General features: G+C 44.8%; 1 protein-coding gene across 1 annotated transcript in view; it reads right to left on the reverse strand.

Annotated features, from left to right (window-relative positions):
• chid1 (chitinase domain containing 1) overlaps nucleotides 1–13,453 on the reverse strand; it is a 95,838-nt gene that overhangs the window by 57,921 nt on the left and 24,464 nt on the right. Inside the window, exon 6 of the mRNA XM_033038568.1 lies at nucleotides 11,197–11,258. Coding sequence (XP_032894459.1) covers nucleotides 11,197–11,258 — 62 coding nt within the window. The remainder of the gene's footprint in view (nucleotides 1–11,196; nucleotides 11,259–13,453) is intronic.

Raw genomic sequence — 13,453 nt, forward strand, 5'->3', positions numbered from 1 at the left:
TGGCCTCGACTACCCTCTGTGGCAGGGAGTTCCAGAGATTCACCACTCTCTGTGTGAAAAAAGTTCTTCTCATCTCGGTTTTAAAGGATTTCCCCCTTATCCTTAAGCTGTGACTCCTTGTCCTGGACTTCCCCAACATCGGGAGCAATCTTCCTGCATCTAGCCTGTCCAACCCCTTAAGAATTTTGTAAGTTTCTATAAGATCCCCTCTCAATCTCCTAAATTCTAGAGAGTATAAACCAAGTCTATCCAGTCTTTCTTCATAAGACAGTCCTGACATCCCAGGAATCAGTCTGGTGAACCTTCTCTGCACTCCCTCTATGGCAATAATGTCCTTCCTCAGATTTGGTTAAAGTTTATTTGCCGCTTCAGTCCTCAATTAGGGGTTTTCTAATATGTCTACAAAATAATTTAATTTTAAATACACCCATGGTTTGCATATTTTAAATACTGAAAAAAATTCATTTCTGAAATTATGATCGACATGTTATTCTTGTAAATGCTGCTTTCTAATCTCCATCTAACAACATCATCCTAAACCTAGTTGCCATCAAAGATACTGTGCCATGTTCTCCTATTCTGGTGAGGCTTCTTAAAGCATATGCAGAACGACACTGACCTTGTTTTACGAGCTGAATAATGTCACTCAATCACACTCAATGGCCTCCATTTACATTATAGCTATGGAAGGCTGCATGGAGTACTGATAATACTTATCAATCAATGTTTGGATAAAAATTTCCATAGAGTACAAAAATGTTATATTGCACAACATAATTCATAAATTGTGAAGCCTTTTCTCACAGAAAGCCGACTGAAGAGATCCTTAGCTTTTTTAACACATTTAGTAATTAAGTTCTTCATTGGGGATATGAAAGGTCGGCGATTTAAATGCCAATTGGAAACATGCACATTTCTGGGGGAAAGTGAACCCTTATTTAAAACCCAAGAATGTGCATCAAAAATCAACTGAATGAGTTTAGATTATTTGATAACAGATTGATCAATTAAAACAATCATCCTATTCCACGGTGATTTAATTGATTTGGCTGCTTTATTTTCAGTATTATACAGGAGTTGGTGATCACATTTCGCTGGGATATGGAAGAAACCCCCCAAGACAGACTAAATCACTGGATACAGCACACTTTATGTCCATGAAAGCAGCTGACCTATCTTGACGGATTTTCTGCTTTTAAAGTACAAGAAAGGCTGTGCAGTTTAACAATGTTCAAGATGTACTAGCAACTCAAAGAACAGTGCCGACAGGGAAAGAAAGAATATCAAAAGTTGCTGGGAAATGAAACAACAAGACCTTGAGCAGATTCAAGGACACATAGCACACCTGATTATCCTCAACGATACGATTTATTATAATAGCTCAACTCATAAATGCAGAGCACGTACTGTACATGTCTACCACTCTTAATAATTACAGCAATCTTGAATGTTGCGCCAGCAGATATATGGAGGAAGATCTTCATGGATAGATGAGGTGCCACGCACAATACATCATACTGTAATATTCACACACTACTGCCCAGAAATTGGATCAGGTAGCATTGCAATTTTACACGTTTTGTGACAGGATTTCAGGTTGTAACTATAAATCATGAGAAAGTGGTGACTGCAAGAATCAAAACTTCTCAAATATTCTACTCAAGGCAGATCAACAGGGCCGAGTTATTTGGCACTTACTATGTGGCGAATTACATTACCTGTCATGTGGCACGCATCTGGAATATTAAACGATAAAACGGGATCACTTTTACCCAAAGATACACACAAAATGCTGAAGAAACTCAGCAGGACAGGCAGCATCTCTGGATAGAAGGGGCGACGTTTCGGGTCGAGACCCTTCTTCAGACTGAGAGTCAGGGGAGAGAGAGAGATACAGAGATATGGAAGGGTATGGTGTGAAAAAGAGAGAACAAAGGGGACGAAGGTCAAGGAAAATGAAGAATAAATCATTGTTAGCTTGGGGAAGGTGACAATGAGGTGAAATGTAACCAGGAGGACAGTCAGATTGGTCAGAGAACTAGGATGGGGACAGATGGAGAGAGAGGGAAAGAAAGAGTTTAACTGAGTCACTGCTGCTGTGCTTGTTAAAGGGATAGTCAGCCCCTCAACACTCAACTCCTGCAGTCAGCTGCAAGGAACTCTGGAAGTTGGATGAACCCTCGGCAGGCACCTGCAAGCTGGCAGGGCACCTATAACTGAGGGGCAACACCCTCTTCATTGGGGATGTTGTGCAATATAACATTTTTGTACCCTATGGCAACACTCTCAGTCAGGAGTCAGTTCAGAGCAAGAGGGAGAACAAGGGCTTATGTTTGCAGATGCCTTTGCTTCTTCAAATAAAAACCAAAAGAGGCATAGGCTCCAACTCTTACAAAAGCAAAGTACCCAGGGTTTGTGTTTTCATGGAGAGCAGGCTAAGCTCCATCATTGCACTGCGTCTCATGCAAGCCAAGGTAAAGTCAAAGTGCTGCGTCCTTCCAACTGATGGCTTCCAGCCTACACCATATCACATTGGCCACAGGGTTAGCAAACCTCACCGATGTTTGCTTCTCGAGGAATTTGACTATTCCAGGAGCGCAGGTGCCGACAGCAACAGGTACCGCTGATCCAAGTATCATCGTAATCTGCAACGGTATTCCCGTTTCTTCCTGGCTGCAGAGCCGACATACAAATTAATAAAACCCTCTCCCCAACTTTATCCACCTCGACAAACGTGCAAGTCTCGGGTTTTCATTGTCATGAAGATCAATTCATCCGTGCAGAAAGAAGACCCTTCCTTCTCCGACACAACCAGGGATTCGCATTTCTCGTCTTTCTCTCATCACCCCATCGGTCCGAGAGCACAGTTTTAATACCAACTTCCTTCCTCTGAACAGGACTTCTACCCTCAGTCCAGATGAAGGAGGTCTTGTCCCGATACATCAACTATACATTTTCCTCCACACATGATGCCTGGCTGCTGAGTTTCTCCAGTTGTTTTTTCCTTTGCTCCAGATTCCAGTACCTGAAATTATTTTTAATACATTGCTATCCTTTCTTACTTCTACCATTAATAATATTTTACCACTTCAGGCGAACCTCCTTCAAAAATCCAACATCAGCAACTCTCAAAACCGTCTTGGATCCACATTTTAAACCTTCCTCCTTTCCTCTTGCACCCTGCTCACCTTCACACATCTCTACGTACAAACTCCTCTCACCGTACTCAGTGATGTACGGTCATAGTTACATCCTCTAGGAAGGCCGTATTTACACTAGAGAGGGTGCAGAGTTGATTCACCAAGACGGAGTGTTTCAGTTATGAGGAGAGACTGAAGCGGCTGAAGCAAAGGAATCTAAAGGAAGGACCTGATGGAGACGCACACAAGTGTGAGCAGGGCACGCTTTTCACCCACAGCAAAGGGCATACAGGCCCATACAAAGCTTTTCAAAAAGGCGGGTGGCATGACAGGATTGCAAAAAACGTAATGTTAAATAATGTGCGCATCACGAGCGCGAAGCGTGAAGTCCCTTGATGCCAGGGTCCAGGGCTCACTTAAGGCCCTGGAAGCTCAGGGGTTTTAGATGCTCTCTGATGCATTCTGAGCCTTATTTTGGAGCATTTTTGCACCAAATTTATGACCAATATTTCAGAAATTAACAGGAATCTGAGAGGTAGCTTTTTCACACAAAGGGTGCTGGGTGTATGTAACAAGCTGCCAGAGAAGGTAGTTAAGGCTGGGACTATCCTAATGTTTAAGAGACATTTGGACACGTACATGGATAGGACAGATTTAGATGGATATGGGCCAAACGCGTGTGAGTGGGACTAGTTTAGATGGGACATGTTGGTCGGTGTGGGCAAGTTGGGCTGAAGGGCCTGTTTCCACACTGCATCATTCTATGACTAAAAAGTGAAGAAGAAAAATGCATGTAGATAAGGAGAGCAGATTTGAAAGAGGAGTGAAATGTAAAGGCAGAGAGAAGTTTATGGGTGGAAAGGAATATAGGAAAGGAGGGGGGAGAGTGGGCTTGGGCAGATGGGTGAAGGGAAAATAGTCACAGAGTGCTGGAGTAACTCAGTGAGTCAGGCAGCATCTCTGGAGATTATAGATTATATTTCGGTTAAGACCGTTCTTCAGTAATATTCATGATGTGACATGCATAGACATTCCTGAATGTTACCCAAACCACCATGAGCTACTTTGTTACGGTGCTTGCCCTCTCCTATAACGTCTCTGCTGCCTTGGGTGATGCAGGACAGGACACGAGCTTTGGGACACAGTGTGAAGCTGTTGCCGTCTGTCCCAGTCTGGTAAAAATCTGGATGGAGTGGATTTGGAGAGGATGTTTCCACTAGGTCCAGTGGCCACAGCCTCATCCACATCTCTGAGGACATGACATGGACATCACACGCCGCAGCACTCGTGAGTAAGGCAAGGCAGCGCCTTTACCACCTCAGGCAATTGAGGAAATTCAGAGTGTCTCCGAGGATCCTCCAGTGCTTCTACGCAGCGGATGTGGAAAGCATCTCGTCCGGAAATATTGCCATCTGGTTTGGGAATTGCTCTGCCCAGGACAAGAAGGCTCTGCAGAGAGTAGTGCGTTCGGCCGAACGCACTATGGGAACTTCACTCGCCCCCCTGCAGGAACTATACATCAGGAGGTGCAACTCCAGAGCCAATAAAATCATGGGAGACCCCTTCCACCCATGCAACGGACTTTTCCAGCTGCTACGCAGGCAAACGCCTCCGTTGCCATGCTGTGAGAATGGAGAGGTTGAGAAGGAGTTTCTTCCCAGAGGCCATTCGGACTGTAAATCTCACCAGGGACTAACTTTACTGAACGTTTTTCCTTCCAATATTTAATATGTAAAAGAACATGTGTGTGTTTATGATTGTGTTTATAGTTTGTTTGGTTGTTTGTTTGTTTGTCTTTTTGCACAAAGTCCACGAGCATTGCCACTTTTCATTTCACTGCACATCTCGTATGTGTATGTGACGAATAGACTTGACTTGACTTGAATTAAAAGACATTCCTTTAGAAAGGAGATGAGCAGAAATTTCTTGTCAGAGGATGTTGAACTGTGGAATTCATCCACAGAGGGATTGTGATATTTTTCAGTTTGGCCAGCACAAGCCTTTCAACGGTCTTCATGACTGCAGAGGTCAGTGCGACAAGCCTGTAGTCATTAAGACCAGTAATCCTTACCTTTTTGGGTACAGGGACAATAGTGGAGACCTTGAAGCAGGCAGGGACAGTACATCTTTGCAGGGACTGGTTACAAATGAGTAATTGGGTGTGAAGTGTTGGGTGGGGTGGGAAAGGTTCCACTCTTTTCATACTGGAGTCTTGCCTGAAGTAGGTGTGAAGTGGTGAATGGGAAGGAGAGGGTGCAGGGTCCATTCTTTGCAGACAGGGGTCTGGCTGTGTTTGGGGAAGGGGTACCAGGGTTACGTTTCTGATTTTCAAACCTGCAGTAAAACTCATTCAGATCGTTCGTCAGCTGACGATTGTCTAAAGAGAGTGGGGCTTTCCTCTTATAGCTGGTGATTTCTTGCATGCCCTTCCAAACTGAAGAAGTCATTAGCATTAGCTTGGCAGCTCTGATTCCTCTTCTCATCTCTTTATCGATTAGGCTATCTTTTAACTCTTTAACGATTAGGCTATCGGCTTGACGCATATTTGCCCCCACCCCCCACCCCCCCAATCTCGAAATGGAAATGTTACATCTGTATATAATGATCCCATTAAAACGTATATTTATGTCACAAATTATGGAATTCATATTTTTTAGTATTGTTTACAAGGAAAAGAAAGCAGTTCCAATTGTTTGATATTATTTGATATTGTTTAATATTATTCATATGGAGGAGAAAATATAATTGCTCTAAAACCTAACTTAATTTTGCAATCTCACTAAAGATAATCCCCCTTTCCCTCTCCCCTCCCCGTCTCTCTCTCCCCTCCCTTTCCCTCTCTCTCCCCCTCCCCTCTCTCACATCCCCCCCTCTTTCTGGCGGGGGGGCGAAGACGAAGGTGGCGCGAGCCCAGCGGGCAGGGGGGATGATGGTGGCGTGGGCCCAGCGGGTGTGGTGGGGGCCCAGCGGGGGTCAGCGGAGGTGGCGTGGGCCCAGCGGGGTGGTGTGGGCCCAGCGGGGGTCAGCGGGGGTGGTGTGGGTCCAGCGGGGGTGGCTTGGGCCCCAGCGGCGGGGGGAGGCGAGGGGAGCGGGCTCCGCCGCAGCGGCTTCTGATGTTGGAGTTACAACCGTTGGGATCAGATTCAGCCATTCCCGCCCGCCGACGGGAAAACGGAGAACTGGCCATTTCCAAAGTGGAAACGCTGATTTTTGGGGGGAAAAGGAGGGGTGCGGTCGTACCCAACGCACCCCCCCTTCGGACGGCCATGGCATAGCTTTACTGGGCAAGGGGTTTAGATGGGATCCGTTTTTTTTCCTTTACCCAGAAGGTGGAATGTATTGCCTGAGGGAAATGTGGGTGGAGGGGGGAGCGGGGTTGGCGTGCAGGAGTTAAAACCAACACTCTCACAACATTTAGGGGCTTGAATGACCACGGCATGGAAAGTTACTAGCCAGGTGCCGGACAAATGGTTCAGCATAGTTGATGGTCAGCGTGGACATGGTGGTGGGCTGGTATGCCCTGCAAATGTGGAAAAATATGAAGTGCCCCTTCTGGCAGACGAAACAGAAAAGCAGTGCCATTTTTTAAATTGTGAGATTAGTACATGATGATGTTCAAAACAACTTGGGTACCTCGTACACAAGTCATGGTTCAGGCAGCTGGGAAGGCAAATGATATTCTGCCTTTTATTACATACGAACTTGAGCAGAGAGGGCTTGCTGCAGTTATATAAAGCCCTAATGAGACTGCACCTGTAATTACAGCTTTGGTCTTTTTACCCAGAAGACAAAACAAGGATAAACCTGCCACAGAGGGAGAGCAGAGAACACAGTTGGTTTGGTATTAGTGAAGGGATTGAGTAGACTGGAGGTGAAGTCTCCAGAGTTCAGGCAGATGAGAGGGGTTCCCCTTGAAAATATTACTTTTTAAACCAGAGCATGGCAGCTAGGTGACATCTACAGTCATGGAACACAAATCATCATCTTATTGCCTTGGAATACGGCAATTGACCTTTTTAGGGCAGAGGGGAGAAATGTCATCACACTGGGGCCAGAGAATGTCTGGAATTCCCCCTGGAGGGCTGGTGAAGCTCAGTCAGTTAAATGTAGAGATCCATGGATCTCTGGATGTGAAGATTGTGGGATATGGGGATATGGGGATGGTGCAGGATAACAGTGCGGTGGAGAATCAGCAATGATTTTGATAAACAGCAGAACCTGCCAGATATTCCTGCTCCCAAATTTTATGCTCTTACAACAGTTACAAAAACACATCACTGGCAGCATTGCTTGGGGACGGCCAGAGGCTAAACAGGGTGCTACAAACACAAATCTATTTCCACCCCCCCCCCCCCCCCCCCCCCAGCCTTTAATCAGTTTGGTTGCTTGCTCAGCTATAGTGCACCTTGGGACTTCATTTCCTGCACTGCACTAATGAAAGCTCTATTCCAGTGGATGAGATGCTTCATACAATACGGCTTCAGATAATAAACTATACATCAACGCTGTCACAATGCACACGACACAAAAAAATAACAGCTGCCGGCAAGACAGCAGAGCAAGTCTTAATGCTTGCAATGTAGCAGCCAGAGGATTAAAAAACACAAAGTCAGAAAAAGAATGATTGGAAAATAATTCAGTCAGATAGTACAGCATAGGACAGCAATAGTAATTCACCAGGAATTATTGTGCTAAGGGAGCACCAAAAGGGGTCATAACAGCATCATAAACGGAGAAGGGTCTCGATCAGAAACGTCGCCTATTTCTTCGCTGCATATATGCTGCCTCAGCTGCTGAGTTTCTCCAGCATTTTTGTCTACCTTTGATTTTTCTAGCATCTGCAGTTCTTTCTTAAACATAAGTGGAATGGTGCATTATAAACAGCACGGCCCTATGATGGAAACCCAGTGCGAATCGTGCCACAAATTACCCCAGCCAGAGCTGTCGCAGCATCATCATGAAGATATCTCTGCTAGGGAGAGCAGCATGGGCAAACGGTCAGACCCCAAGCCATGCTTCACTCACCCCGTCAGCCACAAGCCCAACATCATGGCGATGAGCAGCCTCACCTCCTGCCTCCAGCCACCCAACTGGCCGTCTCTCCACACCGAGTGATGGGTTGAAGCAACGCTGCAGGAGGGAGCTCAGCGGGAGGGCTGAGGTTTGTGCCAGGTTCCCAGAACAGCAGCACACAACCCAAGGGAGGCAATCTTATTTTCAGACGGAGGTAAGTACTTGTGTGCACTCAGATCAGAGTACTACAATGGATCAGTGCTCAGCAAGGTAGCACCAAGCAGGGCATCAATATACACCAAACTATTTGCAAAAACGGTCATTTTGGAACTTACATATAGTTAATTAAATCAATCGCAAATAAAAATCAATAAAGACAAGTCTGAAACAATTGGAATAGCAAAGCTAACTACTGATGTCCTTCAGGAAAGTAACTGGATAAATGGATACTGGAGGACCATCTCTCTGCTTCCATCTCAGGAGAAAGTCACATCGACTCCTGCAATACCTCTTCTGTATTGCATCCATTGTCATGATGGCGTCCTAACCTTTCACCTTTCCTTCCAACACATCACCCTCCACCATTTCCACCAGCTCTGACCAAATCCCACTGCCAGTCACATCTTCCCCTCCTGTCCTTTTCTGCAGGGACGCCTCCATTCCCTGGTTCATCCCTGGCAATCTTTCCTGTTCCCTCTCAGTCCTGATGCAGGGTCTCTGGTCCCAAAACGTCGGCCTACCACTTTAAGACCTCCACAGATGCCGCTTGACCCATTGAGTTCTCCCATCTTCCTGTTTTAGTTTTAAATTCCAGGGTCTTCAACCGTAGCAAACCTGGCTGATACATAGCTCTAAAACATCAAGCAAAATGGTCTAGGAATATCCATTGTGTCAAAAATGTGATAAAAAAGCAAATGAGGTCAGTTGAAAGCCAGACGTAGCAATGCAAGCTTTTGTCTTTGATATAGCCACTTGAGCAAAACAAATGGAAAATGGAGTAGAATTGGGGAAATATGAAGTTATTCACTTTGGGTGGAAGATAGATCAGCAGGTCAGTTAAATACGAGAGGTATCCAGGTGCTTCAATAAAACAAACTGGTAGTTAGTATGACGGTACAGCAAGCCAATGGAAGGCAAATTGATTGTTTACCTTTATGGCAAGTGGAGTGGAATACAACAATGGGCAAGTTCTCCAACAATAGGTGGGATTAATGAGACTGCACCTTTACTGCATCCAGTCTTGGCCTCCTTCCTTAAGGCACAATGTAATCAGAGGAAGTTCAGGGAAGATTTCATGGTTGATTCCTGGGTTGTGGATGTGGTCGCGTGAGGAAAGATCGAGCCGAAATTTATTGCCATTTAAAACAATGAACCTTTCTGAATCTTACTGAAACACATACTTCTGAGGGGGCTTGACAAGAGTGGATGCGGAGAGGATGTTCCCCCTTATGGGTGGGAATAATAAAGCTAGAGGACATAAATCTAAAACAAGGTGGACACAAAATGTTGGAGTAACTCAGCGGGACAGGCGGCATCTCTGGAGAGAAGGAATGGGTGACGTTTCAGGTCGAGAATTTTCTTCAGACTGATGTTAGGGGAGTGGACAGTCACTCCCCTGACATCAGTCTGAAGAAGGGTCTCGACCCGAAACGTCACCCATTCCTTCTCTCCAGATATGCTCCCTGTCCCGCTGAGTTACTCCAACATTTTGTGTCTACCTTCGATTTAAACCAGCATCTGCAGTTCTTTCCAACACATCATGTAGATTAAGGCGGACTGAGTGGAGGTGTTCAGTGAAATGATCGCCGAGCCTGCGCTTGGTCTCACCGTTGTACAGAGTTCATACCTGGAACATGGGATACAGTAGATGAGGTTGGAGGAGGTGCAAGTGAGCCTCTGCCTCACCTGAAAAGACTGTCGGGGTCCTTGGATGGAGTTGAGGGGGGAGGTAAAGGGGCAGGTGTTGCATCTCCTGCGGTTGCAGGGGAAAATACATGGAAAAGGGGTGGTTTGGGTGGGAAGGAACGAGTTGACCAGGGAGTTGCGGAGGGAATGGTCTCTGCGGAAAGCAGAAAGGGGTGGAGATGGGAAGCTGTGGCCAGTAGTGGGATCCCGTTGGAGGAGGTGAAAATGTTGTGGGATTATATGCTGTATGCGACAGCTGATGGGGTGGAAGGCGAGGACAAGGGGGACTCTGTCCTTGTTACGAATGGGGAGAGGGGGAGCAAAAGCAGAGCCTCAACTATAATGGAAGAGGGGAACCTCCATTTCCTAAAGAATGAGGACATCTCCGATGATCTAGTACGGAAAACCTCATCCTGGGTGCAGATGCGGCGTAGACGGAGGAATTGGGAGTAGGTGATAGAGTCTTTACAGGAAGCAGGGTGGGAAGAAGTGTATTCTAGATAGCTGTGGGAGTCAGTACGTTCGTAGTAGATGTCAGTCAATAGACTGTCTCCTGTGACGGAGACGGTGAGATCCAGAAACGGTGGGGAGATGTCGGAGATGGTCCAAGTGAATTTGAGTGCAGGTTGGAAATTAGTCATGAACTTGATGAAGTCAGTGAGTTCTGCATGGGCGCAGGAGGTGGCACCGATGCAGTGGTCAATGTAGGGGAAGTAGAGTTCGGGTATAGGGCAGTGTACGCCTGGAACAGTGATTGTTCAACGTACCCTACAAAGAGGCAGGCATAGCTCTGCCTTGGATGTGGAGGAAGTGGGAGGAATCGAAGGAATCAAAGGTCCTAAGTTCAGTGTATTGTCACGTGTACCAATTAAGGTGCAGTGAAACCCGAATTACTCATCTAACATGGAATGTCTCTAGAATTTACTATCTCAAAGAGATGGGAGGCAGTCATTGAACACAGAGATTGATCCTTGGAACACAGTTCACGGTTACAGGAATCAGTCCAAGTGGCCACTGAACTGACTCTTCCCATTTCCCATGTTCTTATAATATTAGACAAGGTGAGCCTCAGATCGGATAACCCCTTGCCTCTCTTCACTCAGTACTTCTACCTCACGTTAAATTTGATTCCACTTACTTCCTCTTCTGACCACCAAGCTGGCTCCACACCTCCAAGACAAAGCCATCAAACCCGTCACCCTGGGGACAGAGATCAAACAGCAGTTCAGAATGAGAGATCATCGGGGCCGGGTAAACTTGGCAATGGCTCCCAATGTAACTGGAGCCTACATCCTAACGTGAGAGACAAGCACTGTGGAGGCAGAGTTAAAATAATTTGGCAGTGGTTGGCACCAGGATGGAATATTGGCGTGGGAAAAAAAAAAGGACGGAGGAAAGAAGGTCGAGTAAAAATTAAATTCATCCAAATAGAGGATGCTCAGAGGAAAACCAAATATAAAAGTATTTTAGTTCAGTTTAGTGTACATGAATATAAGCACATTGAAGTGTGGTAAATAAGGCTGGTAGGCTAAATATGATTTTAATATAGAGACAATAATAGAGAACGGTTTAAAAGGAGAGGAGTGGGAACAATATTCCAAACTATAAAGGTAATTAGGAAAGACAGGAAGGAATAAAGAAAGACGGGTAGCAGATCGGATTAAATGCACCATTATACACACAGGAGAGGAATAATGTTGTGAAGAAGCCAAGTGAAGTCTACTTGGTTATGATTGAGGAACAACAAAGGAGTAAATACTTTGTATTAGACGCAAGTCTAAACTTGAAGGCAAAGTCTTGAACCTGGACTTGAAGTCACCAAGTATCAGGAAAAAGATTGAGGACATTTACAATCAATCACACTAAGGTGCAGTAACAATAGGGAATATTTTAATATATACAAGGATAGTATTAATGCAAGGCAAGCCAGAGGAGGAACTCCTGAATGTGACCTTGATTCGTGCAACTATTTGTCAAATTTCATTCCAGGGATTAAGTGTGCCAAATGAGTCCTGTTTCTGTCAGGTTACATTTGGGGAATATTAATCATAAGAACAACAGGAAACAGCAAAGTTTAAAAAAAATAACCATAAAATGCAACAATAGGAGAGCTGTTAATGACTGGGAAAGGAGTCTTGTCCAAGTGGCCAAGAATGAATAACAGGAAGGAAACTGCAGAAGAGGAGATGATACACGTGCAAAGAGAAATTATAATAAGGACCCGTAGCCAGAGTTTCCAAGATGATGAAAGGTTGAAATAAGACAAAAAGGAACCCATAACATTTGCTTTGTTCACAACACCGTAGTGTGCAAAAGTGGAACATAGGAAATTGTGAAAATCTAAAACAGGAGCAGCAAGCAGCAAAAAAAGGGACCCCAAAATATTTTCTGAAATCAAGTATTAGAAAGCATTAGACATATTATGAACCATAATGGAGATCACTTTGCAGATGCAGAGGGCATGGCTGAGGGAATAAATGAATGAAGGTTTTGCATCCACCCTCAGTATATACCCTGATGCTGCTAGTGGTCGGAATAACAGCACCGGTTAGAATTAAAGTAGGAGGGATCAGGAAAGGTTGGCAGTCCTGAAAGCAAAAGTAAATTCTTCCATCAGGATAGGACACCTTTCAAGTCAGGTGGAAATTGCAGAGTCTGGCCATGATATACCAATGCTTCTTGAACATGGGTAGCATACCAGATGAAGAATTAAAGAAAAGCGAAGAGAGATAAACACAGAACTATGTCATGGGAAGAAATATTTAGCAACCACAATAAAGAACAGAATGAATTGACATTTGGACAATTATGAGTAGCAAAGAAAGTCAGAGTGGATTTGTTGAGGAAAATTGTGTTTGACCAAGTTCATGCGAGCACTTTATTGAAGGATTATGGCAGTGGTACTGTATGTACATATATGGATCTAAGGTTTTAACAAACTTAACAAAGTCTCATCCCTTATTAGCAAAATTAAAGTTGCGAGTTGACAGGAACAGCAAATAAAGTTGCAAAAACATGCTAAAATCTGGGATCAATAAGGAATCCTCTCCTTCTGACAGTTGTTAATGAACAAACAGGATGCAACTTCATCATGGGTGAATGATACCTGTAGTAACCTGGAAATATTATTAAAATGCAACAGACAGACATGCATCAGATGGTCATAGGCCTCCAAACAATATATACACAATAAACAAAGTGATAAATAGGGAAGGAATGCAAACTAAATGGAACAATTTTCACAGAGAGTGCAGAAACAGTGCAGCGACTAGGCTGACCCTTAAAACTCCGACCCAGTGCTGCCACCAGGACAACAGGCCTTTATAGCCAAGTTAAGAGTGCATTTTTAACAACTTTGGACTTGAATCATTCAAAATGGTGCCAGAACACGACGC

The sequence above is a fragment of the Amblyraja radiata genome, chromosome 20, assembly GCF_010909765.2.
Source record: "Amblyraja radiata isolate CabotCenter1 chromosome 20, sAmbRad1.1.pri, whole genome shotgun sequence".
NCBI classification, from domain to species: Eukaryota; Metazoa; Chordata; class Chondrichthyes; order Rajiformes; family Rajidae; genus Amblyraja; species Amblyraja radiata.